The sequence below is a fragment of the Salvia hispanica genome, chromosome 4 (genome assembly GCF_023119035.1).
Source record: "Salvia hispanica cultivar TCC Black 2014 chromosome 4, UniMelb_Shisp_WGS_1.0, whole genome shotgun sequence".
Classification (NCBI taxonomy): Eukaryota; Viridiplantae; Streptophyta; class Magnoliopsida; order Lamiales; family Lamiaceae; genus Salvia; species Salvia hispanica.
In genome coordinates this window covers 28,199,473-28,221,608 of record NC_062968.1, presented here as the reverse complement: position 1 = coordinate 28,221,608, position 22,136 = coordinate 28,199,473, and the positions used below count along the sequence as shown (strand labels likewise).

General features: G+C 33.1%; 1 protein-coding gene and 1 long non-coding RNA gene across 2 annotated transcripts; one reads left to right on the top strand and one right to left on the bottom strand.

Moving 5' to 3' along the window:
- The first annotated feature begins 2,740 nt into the window (after nt 1–2,740).
- LOC125220828 (calmodulin-like protein 30) lies at nt 2,741–4,436 on the top strand. The gene is made up of 2 exons (XM_048122965.1): nt 2,741–2,874; nt 4,187–4,436. The coding sequence occupies exons 1-2, from the start codon at nt 2,741–2,743 to the stop codon at nt 4,434–4,436; spliced, it is 384 nt and encodes a 127-aa protein (XP_047978922.1).
- Nucleotides 4,437–20,044: 15,608 nt separating this feature from the next.
- On the bottom strand, nt 20,045–20,651 carry LOC125218135. The gene is made up of 2 exons (XR_007175884.1): nt 20,495–20,651; nt 20,045–20,252 (listed from the first exon to the last, which is right to left on the bottom strand). It is a non-coding gene; the product is annotated as an uncharacterized LOC125218135 (long non-coding RNA).
- Between the last annotated feature and the right edge of the window lie 1,485 nt (nt 20,652–22,136).

Sequence of the window (22,136 nt, the reverse complement as noted above, 5' to 3'; positions counted from 1 at the left end):
TACATAAATCCTTATGCGGAAACCAAATGTTTCATATTTATTGGGACGGAGGGAGTAACTTTTTTTACTTAGTCACTCTATGGCCTTTGAGCATTTTATTTTCAATATTAAAAAAAAACCCCAACCAAACACAAACACAAACACTTACATGTGCAAGTAGCAAAATACCCTCAAGATTAAAATTTTAGGATAAACAATGCGCATTACTAAAATCCCCTAAAATTGGCCTCTAGGAATGGGAAGATAAGTCGCATATACCTAAGAGCTAATTAATTAAGTTAAACATGTTATCACATACCACCTCTACTTGTTATGATTCTCATTCCCAAAACTACAATATCTAATCCTTATCAACTCAAATAAACCCTATAAAAAGGCCATACCAGCATTTCCTTCCCTACACCAACAAAGAAAGCAATAAACACACACAATAAACACGCATGGCGATAGCAAATCGTGCAGGCAATCAAACGAGATCACGGTGGAAGAGTTCAAACGATGGCTGAAGAAGTTCAAAGCCCCCGACAGAGGCGGCCGGATAAGCGTGGAGGAGCTCCGGCGGCGATCCACGCCGCTGGGGGATGGTGGTTCTGCACCCGGAAGGCGAAGCGGTGTCAAGATGGCCGACAAGAACCTCAACGGCGCCATCGACGATTACGAGATTAATAATCTCGTCGATTTTGCAACAACATTATCTAGGTGTAAGAATAACTACTTAATTAGTGTTCCTTTTTCGCCGTCTTTTTTTTGGTTACCGGAAATAGTAAGTCTGTGTGTGTGTATGTAATGTATGTGTATATATGCAGCTAAGTTCTGATCAGCAATATGCATGAATCTATGTGTTAAGTACATATAGCAAGCTCTTTGGTGATTGGAAAAGATATATACTATGTCATGTGTAAATATTACTTTTGTCATCTTTTGTTGTGTACAGTATTTACCAATTGGGTTGATGAACGCAAAATAAATTAAAAAAATTCTACTATTGGAAAAGTTTCACTCAACATATTTTTTAAAATAAATACTACTCCCTCCTATTAGTAAGAAAAGAAAGAAAAAAATGAGTAAAATAAGAGATATGAAAAGAAAATAAATAGTGAAATTAATGTCAGTGGATTGTATAGGTCCATTTTCTAAAATGGAATTTTTTTATTTTTAGAAAATGAACAAAAAATGAAAGAGTTTCTAATTTTTAGAAAATAGAGGGGAGTATATGGAGTATATACGTACTATTTCTGTTCAATGCAGATAACCTTATGAGCATGAGTTTAAATGTAAAACTGATAAAATGCTAAAAAGAAAAAAATATTAAAATATTATTAGTTGAAGGTGGACAAATAGAAGAGAGGAAAAAAGTGATTCATATTACCAAAATTGAAATAGATACATTTTTTTTGGACGCATCAAAATGGAAATATCTGCCTGTTTAGTTTTAGATGAATAAATTAGTATTCTAAATTAGCTGGTATATCGTACAAAATTTCCCCGGAAATATATTTAATTAATTTGGAGTAATTGTAATCCCAAAAGTGATAAAAGTGGCAGTGGTCTTTTTATATTTTTTTACTCATAAAATTTGAAAAAGCGATTTGTATTTATTTTAGTGTAAATCTAAAGATAGATATATTTTATTAAAAAAAAAAATGAAATTACTTTGGGGTACTATTAGATCTAATTTAGACTAAAAAAATAGAGATAAAGGGAAAGAAATTTAAAAAAAGTTTCTATAAACAGAAATGAAATAAATTTTGATATATGAATAGATAAAAAATTAAAATTGAACTTTTTCTAGATGGAGTGAATTAAAATTTTTGAAATCATTTAAAACATTTGACCAGATACATTTTTCTTTGTTCTTCTTATTATGCAAAAGTAGAAATATGATCACTGCAAATTAAACAAAACAGGAAAAACTTTCCCAAAAATAATAATAATAATAATAATAATAATAATAATAATAAATATAATACAGTAATAATTAAGAAATAATAACTTCAATATATAAGCATAAATGATTAATTGGTTTTGGCGAAATCCTTATCGCAATAAACGTTTATAATTTATATGAACATATACAGCTTGAGGAATAATTTGGCTTATGCAATTTGATTTCTACAATATTGAATAATTAACTTGGGTAAAATCTTGAAGAATATTGAAGCTCCGTGCATGCGAAAGTGAGACACGACTATAACACACACCACACAATATCTTGTTATTATCTCTTGACAAGACATCAAAAACATATTCTATACAATGCCCTTTTTTTAATTAATCCAAAATAAATGAAAGATACATAATCCTGAGTTAGTTAACTTACTTTAGTATCTCGTTTTCTAAAAAATTTTTTATTGCTTTATTTGATTCTGATTCAATTTTAGGAAAATGATTAGAAGTCACACAATGCATAATAGAATCTGATTCCACGAGAAAGTTGGGTAACATGTAACACGTTCCACCCAAATCACAAACACGAATATTAATTACTACTCCACTAATTACATTCAAAAATCTAATTTTACGTACCACGAAATAATTTCCTCTATAAATTGTGGGCAGATGATGAACAAAGGTCATCACACACAAACATACACACATACAATAGTAGATATAGAAAGGAAGAAGATGGCATTCAAAACAAGTACTCCCCGCAGCAAGGAAGGAAAGGTTGAAGTGACCATGGACGAGTTCAAGAGATGGTTGAAGAAATTCGGCGAGCGACGGAGACGGGCAGATAAGCATGGAGGAGCTCCGGGAGGCCATCCGCGCCACTGGGGGCTTGTTCAGCACGGCCAAGGCCGCCCGCATTTTCAAGTCCGTCGACACGAAATCCAAAGGATTCATCGACGACTCCCAAATTCCCATGCTTCAATTGTTTGCTCAGAAACAATTTGGGCTCAAGATCGTTGCTTGATCAAAATTAAATCTCTAGGTTATATGTATATATGTTTTATGTATTAATGTATGGAAAAATGAGCGCGTGCACACATGCGCGCCTAATCTACATACATGTGATAATGTAGTATTTGAAAACAATAATCGTGTTAATTGAGCAATTAAACACAGTGGTTGGATACTTGTTGCGATATTTGTTTTCATCGTTTAATCGATTAATTCTACAAATGAATATACTACATTTAATATCTACGCGTATATCAATAGAATATTGGAACAATTATGGTACATAGCACTCATTGAAAAAAGAAGGCTAGCTAGCTAGGTAATCTAAAATAATTCTTTCCTCAAGATATGGAAAAATTAGTTAATTAACAACACTATCGAAAAATATTCTCCTTCCTTCTTTCACTAAAGATGTTAAAATACTAATCCATAAGATGTGATCGAATGGCAGAGATTCATTTATCTTTAACTAAATTATTAACTATCTTTACTTTTGGACATAGAGCAACTCTTATATATCAATTGATAAGTTGTTCACTTTTTGAGATGCCTACATATAAGTACATGGACCAGTCAGTTGTCGGTACTAATAATTGAAATATTGTTTTGCATTACACGTTTCTTGACTCCTCGCTTTTAATTCCACGAAAAAGCTTGGTACTTTCACGCTATATACTATAAAATTACCACATCTTTATAAAATCCCTTGACTCAAAACTTTGATATAGCAAATATATTAAAATTATTCTCTATTTTAAAAAAAGTATTGATTCAGATATCTCCTTTTTATTGCTTTAACCGATATGTCTTGTCAAACACATAATTTATTTTATAAGTACTTAAATTAAAAAGCATATCACATCCAATTGGAAATTGCCTAGTCTTCCTCAATAGATTCGATCACATCCTATACTTACAACTTGGTGTATATTTAGGTATGATTCTCATCCTATTCTTCAAAATATAGTGTATCTCGAGGAAAGTACATGATCACAGTCCTGCACATCATTATTTCTCCACTAATCGTAGTACTATAATTCTAATAATTAGAGCTAGGGTTTTTTTGAACCCCATTCATTTTATTCGGATTCCACAACAAAGCTTGGTGGCAACGTGGTGATTATAATTTAATTAAATTCATCAACTAAACTTTCCCAAAAACAGAAAAGAAAGCCCTATAAATTGAGGGTTTTGGCAAAATACAATTAGCCACACTCACATACACAACAAAATACATCTAAGATAAATGGCATTTTCTACCCTACGTATGCGACGTGTTGAGCAGGACCAAACTCCGGGGGGAGTTTAAGACATGGTTGGCGGAGTACGACAAAGATGGAGACGGTAAGATAAGCGCGGAGGAGCTCCGGGGAGCCATTCGTGCCAGAGGCAGTTGGTTCAGCAAAACCAAGACGAACCGGGTTTTGGGTGCGGTTGACAAGAATTCAAATGGACTTATCGATGAGCATGAGATCCACATGCTTATGATTTTTGCAGCCAAACAACTAGGTTTTAAGATCGTCTCTCGTAATTAGATTCTCGATGCGTACATATGTCATATGTCATCAACATTTAGTTGATAAGAAGCTCCTCGTTTAAGTACTAATACTATTATGGATTTCCTACTGTGTGTTAGTGAGTGTGTGTACTATATATAGGGGTATTGTAATATTGTATCGCTTTCACTCTAAAATGATGGTGGATAAGTGAAAAATATGTCTATGAGGATGTATTATCGGTGTATATAATTTTAAGGTAGGATTAATGTAACACCTCACTTTTGAACCCTAATTTTAGAGCCAAAAATTTAATTCCCTAATTTATGACTTAGGGGACGTGAATTAATTGAGGAGCGGAATTATGACGAGTCGAGTTTAGGGTTGCGTTGGAAGTTTGAAAAGTCAAACTTGTTGATTATATAGTGGCATGTGAATATTTGAATTTAAGGAATTATGTGATGAATTATGTGTTTATGGGTGAGTGAGATTATTAGGATATTTTTTTCCATAACCTTATTTTCTTGAATTTTCGAAAACCCCTAGCCTTGTTGGAGAAAATCCTATTTTTCCGGGTTTAATTTAATTCTTGGGATATTTATCCAAATTAAATCCAAACCAATTATTCTCTATTTTTAATGAGAAAAATGCTCCCATAATTGTTTTAAGGTGATTTTGAAAATCACCTATATTTGGGAAGGAAGAATTATTTTATTTTTAATTGATCCCTTATTGATTTCCTTCCATACCAAAAATTAAATATTCTAGCAAATCTTACCATACCTCAAGGAGATCTTGCCATATCTTATTTTAGTTAATATTAAAAATCCATTCCTTATTTAAAGGCCAAATACCGCCTATTCCTCATACCAATGGGGAGGGATTTTATTTTTTATTTTGCTCCGTGATATTTTATTCTATTTCGTAAAATATGCAAACAAAATCTTGGCTAATTAAAACCATATATTTGAAAATCTCCATGTTTGAACCGTAGATCTTTTCTTCTTCTCTACTCCACAATATTTGTTTTAATTAATTGTGGAGAATAAAATCTTCCCAAATATTCTATTTAATTACCTAAAGATTTTATTGAACCCTATAAATAAGAGCAAAACGTAACCCTAACCCTCCAAATTTTCGTCCCCCACCCCATTATAACGCCTAGGGCTGGGAAAAATACGAAAAAAATGATATATCGCTCGTATCGTATTGAAAAATATCGAAAAATTATCGAATTTTCGATATATCGTAATTTCCGATACGATACGATATCGTATCGTAAGTTTTCGATACGATAACGATATGAATTTCCTTATATTGCGATATATCGTTTTATATCGAAAATACAATATATATCGAAAATTTTCGATATATCGATATTCTTGAACCCTCATGCATCTTGATTGAGTGAAAGTGGGATAAAGGGGATATGGAATATATGTGTGCATGTGTGCATGTGTGAAACCGTGCGTGCGTGTGTGGGTGTGGGTGCGTCGCGTGTGTGTGTCGTGTGTGTGTGCATGTTGGCAAAATACTCTTGTGTGACATATGTTGATGATAGATCTAGAGTTAAGATGCGAATGAAATTTATATGATGGACTTGATTTTGATTGGTGATATTAAGATGAATCGATGGGAAAAGGGAAACGTGAGGCGTCATGATTTAGAAATTTATGTTAGAACTAATACATGGTATGTACATATGTGGTAAAAAGGTGAAACCTCGGTTGCGAAGTAGGATAACAAGGGAAAGGACATACTTGAAATCTAAGCGATCGAGGTGGGCTTTATTCTTAAACTCTCTTATTTCTTGCAAAAATATTGATTGGTGTTATAAGGGTGGTTTGAAACGTTATGTCATGTACTGTGATTGTTTTTTATGATATTGTGTGCCTAATGCCTAGTTTGTGAGTACGCTCCATTAGGCTACAGGTGGCTATGGATATGTATAAACGAATTCGGGTCGATACGGGCCGCAACCCTACCGGCTGTGTACACGGTGGGATCGGGAGTCGTCCTGCTAGTCGGCGTCTCGTGGGCGAAAAGTGTGGCCACACTTTCGTCGCACCATGGAAAGATTGTGATTGTGATTGTGATAATTGATGAGAAAAGTGGGGAGTTGTTTGAGCGAGTCTAAGAAATAATTTTTGTGATACTCGTGATATTCTTTTATAAGCTGCTTAAACTCGAGTTCACTATGGTAAGGGTGGCATAACTTATTAAATAAAATATTTTGGCAACGAGTTCACTGGGTATTTCAAAATACTCAGCCCTGCAGTGTTTTCCTTATGTGCAGGTTGAATGGTGACGAGGGTTGGCGGGTGTTGAGCAAACTTAATTAATAAGATGGATAATTTGAACTTCGAGTGTAGTCGTGTCTCCATACATGGCTTCACTTTCTCTTGGATGCTTCCACTAAATTTTGAAACTCATTTTTATTACTTAGTCATTTCAAACTTATATCTCTTAGGATTAGAAGATTGAGACATATCTTGTTTTGTTGAATTCGTATCAACCCTTGACTTTGATCGTCATTTATGTTATCTACTCTTCATTTATTTTCTTGATTAAAGCTGTTGTCTTATTGCTTCAATAGCCCGTTAAATACCCAGGTCAAATCTCTTTAAATGAAACCCTAGCCTTGCTCTCGTTGTATTTATGTTGTCTAGGTAGCGACCTGAATTTATTATACCCTAGGAGGACGGGTCGTTACAATTAAAATGTTTCTTGATTTACTAGAATTTTAATTAAGAAGATTATTGAGTGATATGATCATAAAGTTAGAACTCATTCCAACTCAATGCATATAAGGTAAACAACTTATACGTAGTATTTTTAAATAATTATTTTTGTAATTTTATGTTTAACAATTTAATTGCAAATCCAACATTTAAAATTTTATTTTATAAAACTGAGATCTAAGAACTAATATCCATACTAGATTTTCAATTAAATGTTAAAAGTAAAATTAGTGACGCATGGCGATATTAGTAATACTGCACACCGTTCATTAGTCAAAAATGACTCCCTCTCTTAATTCATAAACAATAGCCATATCATCGCAACGTTTGTCGAATATCACCCCACTGACATTTAGATGACATGAAAACCCTTTTGCTACTAAAATCGAACTCCATAGTCTTTACCAAATAAGATCCACCACCACCAAGATTTGCAAGAAGAATGATAATCAAAATATGTTAAATATCACTACAACATTATAAATACTAACGTTTAACCCACATGTGATGCACGGCAAAAAAATTTTCAATCGTACAGTTTTAAATTGTTAATTGATTAATTAAAATAAGAAATAATATAAGTATATAATATTTAAAAATAGAAAAATATACTATATAATAATAATTCAATAAATATATACTCCTCAATTCTTTTTGCACCTAAAGACATAAAATTAAACATATTTGAAATGGAATTAAGACAAACATAATTATTTGGACAACGATAAAAAGACTATATTAAGTGTTGACACTTTTAAGCAAAATAATAAATCGATAACTCATAATGTTCAAAACGCCAAACATTATGACCATAAAAAAAAATTCAAATGATAAACTACACAAAAAACATGACATTAATTGGTTGAATTACTAGCACTATTATACTAATGAATAATGATAGCCCTTTTGAACGTTGTAACATTTATATATATTTATTACACTTTTAAACGGCTTTCGGAACATGAAACATCTATACTATTTTTATGCTACTTTAAAATACTCAATACTGCAAATTTTCTTTTTGTAAAAATATACTTAATATAATATATATTCCACTCGGCATGATTACCTATAGATAAGATAATTAGATTCTCTATATAAAATCAGTTGTATCTCTGAACATTTAAGTACTAAATCCTAACTACAATAATTGTATCATTAGTAAACCAAAATTTAGTAGCCGACTATTTTATTTTGTTTGAACAACTAATTGTTTGATCAACTCGATTTTTATAGGTTTAATTATCTCACGCAAATATACATATTATGCACCACTTATTAATTCATCATAAATGATAAAATATTAATTTTTGTGTAACACCACTTAATATAATTATAGTGCTAGTGACAATATAAATATACAAAAATAATAAATTGCGTAAAGATGAAGATGAACATTATTCATGTTTCAAGTTAAGGATGTTACAATTCTTCCATCTCTAAGAATTGTAAAAAATATTAGGATAAAATTCTTGAACCATATATACTCAGTACTCTAACTATTGTAATCAAATAAAAAATAACAACAACAAATAAAATGAAAATTACAATAAAAATTATAAAATAAACCGAACTATAAATCTAGTCAGAAAAATCCTCTTTCCAAGACAAATTACATCACAGTTAGTGCTCTCGAATTGACGTATTATCCCGAAAGATGAACGACTTCCTCCTAATGTATATAACATCTCAAATCCGCTTAGAACGATGAACTTGATGGAGCTCCAAAAATTGAGCAATACAATGTTCCTAAAATATATACAATAAAATGTTAAGAGCTTGAGAGAAAATGAAGAATATTTTTGTTGGTGGGTAATCATCTACAACTCTATGCCTTTTATAGGCACAAAATTAGGATATGAGAGATCATGGAATTAAAACATCATAAAGTATAAAACTAAGAGAATTGAGGTTAAAACTTAGTTACTTTTATGCAATTAATTATAATATTGTAATTTATTATAGTAGTTAAATTTTTGAATTCAAAATTGAACAATCATGTTGGATGACTAATAGTATAATCATATAATAATATTGCAATTGATTAGGTGTGAAACTTGAATACAGCGGTTTCTCATAATGCAACATTTAATTTTCTGAATTCACGGGGTTTCTCATTTGAATGCAAATATTCTAATTTCACACCCTATATTTGTTAATATTTAAATTTGTATCCAGAATTGATAAAAATTCAAAATAAGACTAAAACCCTACCATTTTATATATGCATAGATAGATTTCATCATACGAGGCAAATATCATCACAACACTATAATTATGTCTACACGGTGTGCAATATGAATCATTATAATGACGTTGCATAATAAATGTGATGAAATACCATGTAATTTATCGCCCCATTATAAGTTATAACCATGAAAACAATTGCTATATATAATTAATGATATTATGAGTAATATTTGGTCGACTAGACTATTTATTTTATGCTATGACTTATACTAGTATTTTTAGTCTTGTGCTATGGGTCAGTCTCATCCTAGTGCGTTTATATATATTTATATATTCAATTACTGAAAAAAGAAAAGCATATTTCCTCAATGGATTCGATCTTATCTCTTCTGCGATACTTGCATGAAATATTGCTATTTAGGTATGATTCTTGAAAAAATATTTTTAATTAAATGCACATGATCATTATACACCTAATTATATTATATGTCCTAATCTACGTCGAAGAATACAAATTATCTAATAGCTAGTGGATATATAATATCTTGTGGTAATTAAATCTATACATCCATGCATACAATTAACCAAAACAAAATGGGCAGTATCTATACAATTAGAAAAGCACTAACCATATAAACTTTCTAATAGTACAATTTAATCGCCTAGACCTATCAAATTTCTACCAACCAATTAAATATAGCGACCCATATTTACTTTTTTCGTGCATAGTATTTGTATGCATATTGAAAATTTTAAAAGACATTAGAAAACCCTGCATGACACACTAATTTTCCCTGTAAGAGTTTGGGAAAAATGCTTTAAGAGACACTTAAAAACAGTAAGAAAGTAGCCTTTGAAATATCTAAAAACGTATAATCATTGTAACAATGTAACCATTATTATAAACGCATACTCCTTCAAAGTTAAGCAACGTGTTTATTATTTAAATTCGTGCACAACACAACTTTTCACTCAAAAACCCTATAAATTGAGGGTTTTATTAAGGGAAAAATAAATCAAATCAAATAAATCAACGATGTCTTTTGCAGTACTCCGTGGCCACGGTATAACCCTAGGGCAGTTCAAGAAATGGTTGAAGAGGTTCGACGCGGATGGAGATGGCCGGATCAGTGAGGAGGAGCTCCGGGAGGCCATCCGTGCAGCCGGTGCCTGGTTTAGAAAAGCCAGGGCGCATTCCCTTGTCTTCGGCCGACACGAATTCAAATGGATTTATAGATGAGAATGAGATTGTCAATCTTGTAGTTTTTGCAGTCAAACAACTAGGTTTTAAGATCATCGCTCGTTAGATTATCAATTTCGTAAAAAAATGCATGCCCATGTTTATTGTAAGTGGATAAATGAGAAATATGTCTGAGGTGTGTGGATATTATAAGGAGTAGTTGAAGGCTTCATGAACTTGAAGTTGCTCGATTAATGATCGATTTCAATAAAATCAACTTGCGTATTGAAATTGTTTGCATACTATACATGCTCCAAAAATTCATATGTACCCTCTTATTTCCAATATTTTATTCATTTATCAATTAATTTTAAACTAAACTTCATAACAAATTCGTTACTTTTAGCATGTTACTTATTGTCTAACGTTTTATGAATATAGTCAGGGGAAATTTATTACTCCTAGACTTTTATACAGTGATTTGTAAAAAAATATTATTAAATTTTTTAAAAATATTATAAGAATTTTTTAACCCCATGCGGCTCAAGCTTGTGTCCGCCACTTAATACAGTGAATATAAATTCATAATGTCATAATTGAACTTTGGGGAAACTATGATTTAGGAAACTATAATTACCTTACCCATATAGTATTATTAAATATATTAATTGTTTGTTAATATTAATCATATAAATTGAGTAATATTGAAAAGATAAAATCTAAAATAAAGGTAAGACAAAATGTCAAAACATCAATAGTTGTATTCTTGGTGTACTATCTACATGAATTTGAAAATTTGAGACCTTATATTTCCAATACTAAAAACCATCTAAAAAGTAACACAAAATAAAGAGAATGATTACAATTGAGAAAACAGAACAAATATAGAATAGGAGTACAAATTATTGGTCGAATGATTGAAGCTCGTTCTATTTATTTATTGTACCCAAAATAAAAATTATGGTATATATGGAAATTATCTACGATAATAAAAAAAACTTTGTTAGTTCCCACTAAAAAATTTAAAATTTGGGGTTTTTTTAATTAATCGTTTTTTTTCAAATAAAATAAACAAATTTTCCCCCGCATCCTGAAGTAATCAAAATTTTTTCCCCCTTCCTTTGTTTTATAAAAATTAGCCTTTTCTTTTTAAAAAAATTTTAACACATTTCTTCTCATTTTTTTTAATTTTTTTATTCTCTCCTTTTTCATTTCCTACTTTTTCTTTATTTATTTAACACTTTTTTTCTTAACCTCCATCCGGAAAAAAATGTCTCTCCCACTAGGGAAACGGAATGTTGGAAAAATATAGGATATATGTTGGAGGGGGGAAAATTTAGTTTGGAGGAAATATTTGAGGGGAAATGAGGGGAATATGTGGGAAATGATTTAGGAGATGTTTTGATGGGGGGAAGAAATAAAAACTCAATTTCTCAAACTTTCTCAACTCACTAACTTCTCAACTTCTTCAACTTATTCCAAAATGTTACAACTCCCCCCTTATTTATGGGCAAAAACCAAATATTCAAAAATTCTCTTTTAGAATTTAATATTTTATATCTAGATTTTTTCCCAAAAAAAATCTAGATTTTTTCCCTAACTTTCGGGGTTCTAAAAATATCTAAATATTTTAATAAATCCTAATTCTAGAGAATTTTTTTTTAAAAATATCTAGATATTTTAATACTACTAAATCTAGATAATTCTACTAAAAAATCAAGTTTAATTATTTATTCCAAAACCTTTTTAAACTTATTTGTCTTTCCCGGGAGCAACACCCGGTCTTGATAAAGTTTCGTACTTGAGGGGTTTTTTGGGGAAAATATCAAAATTTGATTTTGCGATTTCACATACTCGATTTGGGATCCCCTGATTTGAAACCCGTTTCATTTAGTGGTAGCGGGTGTGGGTTGTTTTTCCGGTTGTGGAATTTTTGGGTTTTTGGGATACCCAATCGGGGTTTGGGTTATCCACACAAATAGTTGTTAGCCCTTTTGTGGCCCCCCAGGCCCGATAATAAACCCGACATCCGCATGACAAACATTAAGGGGGGCCCCATATATTCGGTTTGCATTTTGAAATTTTGAAAGGGGGCCCTTCTTAGACACCCAAGTGAAGGTCCTTCCATGTAAAACACATATCCACTTGTACTCTTTGGGTCATAATTGTCCCCAGCCCAATCACTTCCCCGTAGCCAACAAGTCTATAATCATTGCCAATATAATAGGCCTTGGGATCGTCCCTTTTGAGAAAATCGGAGTATTCTCTTTCCGCCTTGAAGGGGGAAAAAGGGGTTTGGATTCTCCATGTAGCGACTTACGAGCCCCTTGGGGTCAAATACCCGGGCCTTGTGCAAGTTAAGTAGAGGTTTCCCAACCCCAAGCTTTTGTATAGCTCGGATCCACCTTTTCTTCATCGTTTTTTTGATAGCTTGATCCCGCATTCCACCGGTGTATTGATTGGTTTGCAATCCTCCTTTTTGAACTTTTCGGGATCCCCTTTTGCGTAGTGTTCTTGTGTGATAATATTCCATCTTCCCCGTTGCTTTACCTCCACCCGGGGAAAAGATGCCATCCCCGTGTTGTTTCAAATTCTTTAGTCATGGGCCTTTTTTAAATTCCTAAACTTTTTTGGATTTTTTCCTCGAAAAATGAGATCATCCACATACAAGCACACTATTAAGATATCATTTCCTTTACTTTTCACATAGAGCGCGGGGCTCATGGGGGCATTTTAGCCGGTTATCTTAAATATTTGTCCCCCCGGATTTTCCCACGCCCCCCGGTGTTTGCTTTAGCCCGTACAAGGTTTTCCCAACCTCAACACTTTGTCTTCTTGGCCTTTCACCACAAAACCATCGGTTGCTTGATGTAGACTTCTTTATCGAAATCCATTCAAAAAAACCCACTTTACATCCTTTGATAAATCTTCCCTTTCCCCTTGGGCTGCAAGAGATAGTATTAATTAATAGTTTCAAAACGGGGCGGGGGAAAAAACCCCTGCCATAGTGATTCCTTTTTCCTTTGGCTTTTCCTTTTTTGCGACGAGTCTCGTTTTATATCTTTCAACTTCACCATTTGAATTCTTCAATTTTATACACCCATTTAAATTCCAAGGGTTTGGTCCTTTGGAAAGTGCCCCAAACCCCCCCGTGTCATTCTTCTCAAGGCTTTGATCTCTTCCTCCATTGCGACTCCCAATTTTCACTTGTTGTACCCTTTTTCCCAAAGCTAACTGGTTCACAATCAGAAAAAAAGGCAAAGTAAGGTGAGATTTTTAACCCTTTTTCCCCCAAAAATACACTCCATCCAAACTTCGGTCCCTTCTATCCTTTTTTCCAAGAAAGATGGTGGGGGAATCCCCTAAAGGGTGTGGGAGATGAAATTAATTTTTTAAATTTTTTGGTGCCCCTCCCGGCCCCTTTTCCCCCCTTTTCCTTTTTCTCCAAATGGTGGAAAGAAGGTGAAGTCATTTTTTCACAACCCCCTTTACCCCTTTTTTTCATCGAACTCCACATCCTTTGGGAATCATGGTTTCGGAAGTTGGATCATATAACTTTTAGCCTTTAGTGTTAATTTAGACGAAAGATGAATGGCTTGCTTTTGTCATCGAGTTTTTCTCCCGTCCCATCCGGTACATGTGCATGGGTTTTCTCCCCCAAAACCCCAAGTGGGCGATCCCGTTTTTTTCCCGCCCCCAAGCTTCTTTAGAGTCATTCCCCAGACACTTTTTGTTGGAGACCTTAGACAGGTATACGGCGCACGCCACTGCTTCTGCCCATAGCTCTTTTGGCAAATTCTTCGTCTTCAGCATACTTCGAGTCATCTCGACGATAGTCCTGTTCTTTCGTTCGACAACTCCATTCTGCTGGGGGGATCTTGGGACCGTCAATAGCCGCCGAATTCCGTTTTCTTTGCAAAACTCTTGAAACTCCCTAGATGTGAATTCTCCACCTCGGTCGGTCCTCATTGCTTTGATTTGTAGACCGCTTTCTTTCTCGACGACAGCCTTGAACTTCTTGAAGGCGTCAAATGCTTCTGATTTCTGCTTCAAAAAGTATATCCACGTTTTTCTTGAAAAATCATCAATGAAAAGTAGGAAATAATTATTTTTACCGAGGGAGCTTGGCTTGATTGGTCCACACACGTCTGCATGGATTAACTCCAATGGCTTCTGAGCTCTCGAACTTGACTCCTTTGGGAACGGCTTTCTGAAGTGCTTCCCAATTAAGCATCCTTCACAGAGTTGACGGGGTGCTCGATGGGTGGTAATCCTCGTACCATTTCTTTATTTGATAGCAATTTCAAGCTACCAAAATTCAGGTGCCCAAATCGAAGATGCCATAGACAAGACTTATCTTTATAACATGCTTGAAGGCACTTCACCACATCATTTTGAACATTTAATAAAAACATCCTATTCTTGGACATAGGCACTTTGGCAATTAATTCATTTTTGCCATCTCTTATTGAAAGGCTATAATCTTTCATGTGAATGTTATAACCTTTCTCTAAGAGTTGTCCAAGACTCAATATATTGTTTCTCATGTTGGGCACGTAATATACGTTAGAAATAAAATCATGAGCTCCATTCTTCAAACGAATTAGAATCTTGCCTTTTCCTTTAACTGGAATTTTAGATTCATCACCAAAGGAGACGTTACCACTTACTGATTCATCAAGCTCCACGAACATGCTCCTGTTCCCGCACATATGATTGCTTGCTCCCGTGTCGAGGTACCACATATCATCTTTTCTTCCAGCTTCTCCTTTATAAGCTAGAAGAACACATCCATTTTCTTCATTCGTATTCTCCACGTAATTGGCCTTCTCTTCAACTTTTGATTTTTTCTCTCTGCACTCGGAAGCATAGTGCCCATATCTATGACAATTATAACACTCTATTGAAGATTTATCGTACCTCGATTGTGGATTGCTCCTTCCTCGTCCTATATTTGGGAACTCCTTTCTTTCTTCATTGTTAGAAAAATATCCTCGTCCACGTCCACGTCCATGAGCATATCCTCGACCACGACCACGACGATCTTGTCTTTGTCCGCGACCTCTTCCTTGTGGGCCACCACCATTGCTCGAGCTTTCTTCTTTCTCCTTTGGGCTTACTTGCAACTTCAAAAGTTGCTCCACAATTTCTTGTTTCTTCTTTTATTTCTCCTCATATGCTTGTAGCGAACCCAATAAGTGATCGATGGTCATTTCCTCCAAATCTTTTGTTTCTTCTATTGTAACTACTATGTGCTCAAAATTAGGGGTTAGAGAGCGCAATATTTTCTCCATGATTCTAACATCCTCCAATTTTTCACCATTTCTTTTCATTTGATTTGACACCGCCAAGACTCTTGAAAAATAATCCGAAATTGATTCGGACTCTTTCATATGTAAAGATTCAAATTCCCCTCTTAAAGTTTGGAGGCGTACCTTCTTTACTCGCTCCGCACCAACACATGAGATTTGGAGCTTCTTCCACGCTTCTTTGGCGGTGCTTGCACTCGAGATCTTCTCGAAATCGTCGTCCCCTAGAGCTTGGTAGATGAGATAGAGAGCCTTCTTGTCTCTCTTTCTCGCATCTCGCAATCTATCCCTTTGTTGTTGGGATAGATTGGTCTCATCTTGCGGCTCCTCGTAGCCATTCTCCACGATCTCCCAAACGTCGTGGGCTCCTAATAACGCTTTCATCTTGATACTCCAATTATTGAAACTGCTCTTATTGAGCATGGGGACTTGGAACGACGGCAAGTTAGCCATACTACAGGTAGGAACTTATGGCTCTGGTACCACTTTGTTGGAAAAATATAGGATATATGTTGGAGGAGTAATTTAGTTTGGAGGAAATATTTGAGAGGAGAATGGGTGGAATATGTGGGAAATGATTTAGGAGATGTTTTGATGTGGGGAAGAAAGGAACACTCAATTTCTCAAACTTTCTCAACTCACTAACTTCTCAACTTCTTCCACTTATTCCAAAATGTTACAACTCTCCCCTGTTTATAGGGCTTCACTTCATATTCTAGAATTCTCTACTAGAATCTATAATATTTTATATCTAGATTTTTTCTCCATAAAAATCTAGATATTTTCCTAACATTCTAGGAAATTCTACTATAATATCTAAATATTTTAATACATCCTAATTCTAGAGAATTCTACAAAATATCTATAATCTAGAGAATTCTCTTAAAATATCTAGATATTTTAATACATACTAATATCTAGACAATTCTACTACAAAATCAAGTTTAATTATTTATTCCAACACGGAAGAAGTATTTTATTAAAATTGCCATTCCAAAAGATACATGGGAGCACGAACCCTAAAGTTCATATAGTGGTACTATTAGATAAAAATCTAAATTAATTCTTTCCACGAGATATGGAAAGATATTTAATTAACCACCCTATCGGCAAATTAATATTATCCTGTCTCCCTTTCTTTCTTTTATGGGTATAATAATAGTAATAATTAAACTTGCCTCCACCAATAACTGAAAAATTGTTTTGAACATCACGTTTCTTGACTCCTTTAATCGATTCCAAATTTCAAATTCCAATTCCGATTCCGATTCTACGAGAAAGCTTGGTAGTTTCACAAACACGCTATATATAGTACTAGTAAAAAATGATGATTAATTTACGGATCATGAGTTTTAAAATGCATGGATCAACCATAAAGCAGAAATAATTTGGGCCAACATCGATTAAATCATTTTCACCACACACACCATTATAAACCAAAGAGTAAGAGATATTTTCATACTACTATTAACATATTCAATCAGCGCCAAAGCTGCAGCTTTAATTGAAATTGAAAAGATATAAAGTTTAACATTGTTTTTACAATGATTGAAGTGAAATTATATGAAGTAGGAGTATATGGTTAATAAGAGAATCCAACATCACAATCTAATAGGTTCAGATATCTCTCTCTCATATCATGCCATATTTAAATGTCTATGATTGTACATCCTGATAATATTAATCATTAGAGCTAGGGTTGCTATAAACCCCATTCACATTATTCGGATTCTACAACAAAAGCTTGGTATCGTGATGATTATTTAACACAACTTTCCCACTCAAAAGAACCCTATAAGTTGAGGGTTTTTGCAAAACAAAATTGCACACTCACATATACAATAAAACACATAAAAAAAATGGCATTCTATCCCGTACAACGCGGTGTCGACGACGGAATAACTCCGGAGGAGTTCAAGAGATGGCTGAAGAAATTCGACGTAGACGGAGATGGCCGGATAAGCACAGAGGAGCTCCGGGCAGCCATCCGTGCCAGAGGCGCCTGGTTCAGCAAAGCCAAGGCGAAGCGGGTTTTGGGCGCCGTCGACCAGAATTCAAATGGACTCATCGATGAGAATGAGATCCACATGCTCGTAGTTTTTGCAGCCAAACAACTAGGTTTTAAGATCATCTCTAGTTAGATTCCGAGATGAATGTTTAGTTGGTAAGATGTTTCTCAATTTACTAGTATATATGTCGGAAGTTAATTTAAAGAGCCTATCTAGATTGTGAGTGTACATGTGTAAGTAATTTCAAGAAAAAGGAGAAGGATTGTAATGTGGAGATTTGTGAAATGTCTATGGGAAGTATTGTTGATATGTATGAATAAAAGGGTGGATTGACATATGTTTCTTGATTTAATAAGATATTTCAAATTTCTACCTCAATTTAAATAAATTAATATATACTATTATTAATATTGTATGTTTGATCAGTTCGACTCAGTTATGCCTAAGGCCCTAATCATTGGATCATAAAGGAATTAGCAATTTTACAAGTGGGAATAAAGATTGTGATCAACACAATACTTTTTAAACTGGAGAGAGAAATATACAAAAGGTTTAACTTTATTTTGGAGAACAAAAATAAGTAGAAACAAACGAATCATTAAGTATATTTCTGGAATTAAAATATCGAAGCACTTCAATCGATACCGACAACTAGGGTTGTCAATCAGACCAACCTAATCAGATTCAGGCCAATATGTTCGGATTGTCGGGCCAATCAGGTTATAATTTTTTCAAATTATAAATTTTAACCTTGACCCAAACTTTCGAGCTGCGGTCTAACCCATTGAGCCAATTATATTTCTATAAACAATTTCATATATATAATAAATTAATGCATATACAAATGAATGTTATTTTTACTCAAAATTAATACTCCATCCATCCCACTATAAGCCAGATGTTTCTTTTTTATTCTCTACATTATTCTCTCTTACTATACTTTTTTTTTCATCTGTCTAAATAATCATTTAATTTTCATTTATATAATTTTGGTATGATAAGTGTAAAAGAAAAATAAAATAATAAGAACTCTACTAACTTTTAAATAATGAGTATCATCAATTTCAGGTCAACTCTATGACGTTTGTGTTAATTTCCAGGCAACCATATCAGGTTTCGGCTATTCAATTTAGGAATTTTCAGGTTATGATTTTTTCGAACTATAAATTGTCAGCCTAGTCCTATAAAATTGTTGGTCCATTCGAATCCGCAAGTTTATGGGTTGTGTTGACATCTTTACCAATGACGTACCAATTGGACAATTGCAATAATGGCCCTCTATTTTTTTTATTTTTTTATGATAATTATATTGTCAGTTCCACAAATCTTAATATGTAATTAATCTGTACAGAACTTGGTGAAAAAAAATTCCAATTTATAAATAATGCATATAATTTATTGAAGCTTATATAATTATAACTTTCTCAATATTGATGTTATCTTGAAGCTAAATTTACTATATATATTGCTCCACGCATCTCATGCTCGAATATACGGAGTAATATTATAGTACTCCATATCTTTACGTCTTTGTCCCTTTAATAACATACTTTATTGTCTAGATTCTAATATCTTCTTTGAACGAATATTATTCATATGCACGAGCTACTTATTATATCTTTATATTAATAATTAAAAAGAATCTCATTCCAATTCTGCTAGTAAAAAGATTCACTCATATTATATAACAGAAAAATGTGTGGGGTACTAGTATACTGTAAAACATTGAATATACTATTATAATAGTATTCATTTTCAATTGTCATGTCAATAGCAAACTCTATCTCATTACAAGAAAAGGAGGCTTTTCCCAGCACCAAGTAGTCGGAAATATAAGGCAAAATGGTCGGAAAATCGAGATATACCGAGCACTTTCCTAGCACCGAGAGTGCTCGGCATTCGCTTCGTTGGAATTTTTATACGAGCACCTTAGAGTGCTCGGACATCCGAGCACCCGATTATGCTCGGAAAATGCCGAGCACATACCCAGGTGCTCGTAATATTCCGAGCACTTTCATAATTTTCAGATTTTGGAACGTGGCGAGCAACATACATATGCTCAGAATTTTTGAGCTGGTACTGAAATATTTCCATTTTCCAAGCACATATAAGTGCTCGGAACAGGTTATTTTTGTTTTTTTAATATATATTTTATTATTAATATTTTTAAATTAATAAAAAATCAAAATTATTTAATGAATAAATAAAGAAAACAAAATTCAAATAACATTAAATTAAATAAAATAGTTTTACAATTGTTTTGTTATACTATTCCTCCTACAACATTACAATTTGTTTACCCGGATCCATCTACACTTATGTTAAGCTAATCTAAATCCGCTTGCACTTCTCCAATCTGCAAGTTGTATGAGTTTGCGGCCCCGTTCATCCTCCATAGAGCGTCATGTCGATGCTCCTTAAGAAATCTACACAATAGACAAAACATTAACATAGATATGAAAAAAGGTTTATATTCTTGCTGGAATTGAATGCAAACAAAGATGACATACTAAACAGATGAAGGCAACAATCACCTATTATCTCCATGCATCATCAACTTGGAGAAACATATGATTTGACACAAACTTATCATCAAAATCAAGAAAATTTCCACCAGGAGAAAGAAAAACGAAAAGAAAATTAAACTGAAAATCGGTGTAGACTATACCTGACAACAGCCAGAAGAACTAGCTCGGGCAACCTGATTTTGACACACTTGGCAACCTGAACAAGCAAGGGAAGAGGGATCAGGGCACAATGGTTTGAGAAATGGAAAGGGAAAGCTAGCTTCTAGAAGAGATCTTGGCATATGCAAATGCTGGTTCAAGAGCACTTATACGGTACTCGGAATTCCCCAAGCACATGTATGGTGCTCGGAACTAATGTTAAAAAGTATAGATATTTTATATTCAAAATAAATTTTAATATTTGATAAATAATTTGCAAATTTTTATACATACAATTTTATTGAGATATTTCTATGTACTAGTAAAAAATACTATTAACATGTTTTAAATTATTGTTGTTGTGAAATAATTATTAGTTAAGTATTTTAGTAACTTCCGAGCACTTACGTTGTGCTCGGAATTTTCCAAGCACATATATGGTGCTCGGCTTTATTACTTAAAAATATTGATATTTTATGTTCAAAATAAATTTTAATGTTTACGGTGAATGATCCACAAATTTTTATGTATGCAAATATTCTGAGATATTTCTATGTACTAATAAGAAATATTGACATGTGTTTAATTTATTATTGTTGTTAAATAATTAAAAATTATAGTACATTTTTTTATACTTCCGAGCACTTATATAGTGCTCGGCATTTTCCAAGCACAAGTACGGTGGTCGGAATTATTGCTTAAAAATGTTTATATTCTATGTTTAAAATAAATTTTAATATTTATGGTGAATGATCCACAAATTTTCATGTATGCAAATTTTCCGAGATATTTCTATTCTATGTACTAATAAAAAATATTGACATGTTTTAATTTATTATTGTTATCATTAAAAATTAATTTTTTTTATAATTTCCAAGCACAAGTATCGTGGTCGGAATTGATGCATAAAAATGTTAATATTATATGTTTAGAATAAATGTTAATATGTGCTCCATAAATCCGAGCACCATACATGTGCTAGGAAAACGCCAAGCACAATATATGTGCTCGGAAATTATAAAAAACACTTAATAATTATTCAACAACAATAATACTTTAAAACGTGTCAATATTTTATATTAGTAAATAAAAATATTTCAAAAAATTTGCATACATAAAAAATTGTGGATGATTCACCATACATATTACTAACATTGATTCTAAACATATAATATTAACATTTTTAAGTATCAATTCCGACCACGATACTTGTGCTTGGAAAATACCGAGTACAAGTAGAAGTGCTTGGTAAATTGCGAGTACACGTAGAGGTGGTCGGTATTTTCCGAGCACAAATAAAGGTGCTCGCTAGTTTCATAGATGATTTAATAGGTGATGCGATTGCGTCCGATACCACGAACAATATTTTTTTAATGAAACTAATCGTTCTCATGAAAATTTGAATCAAATAATTGGTTTATAATCCGTATCAACGTTCTGACCGGCCACGAGCGGGCGGTTTCGTTGCGCCATTGCACGCAGTTTTAGCTTGGCTATTTTTTTAAAAATAATTTAAATACATTTTTCTATCTTTAAGTATCTTCATTCTCTTCTATACTTGTAGTTTTGGAAATAGTGTTGTCATTTTATTCTATATTACACATTTCCGAGCACACTTAAATGTGCTTGCTTTTTGCCGAGCAC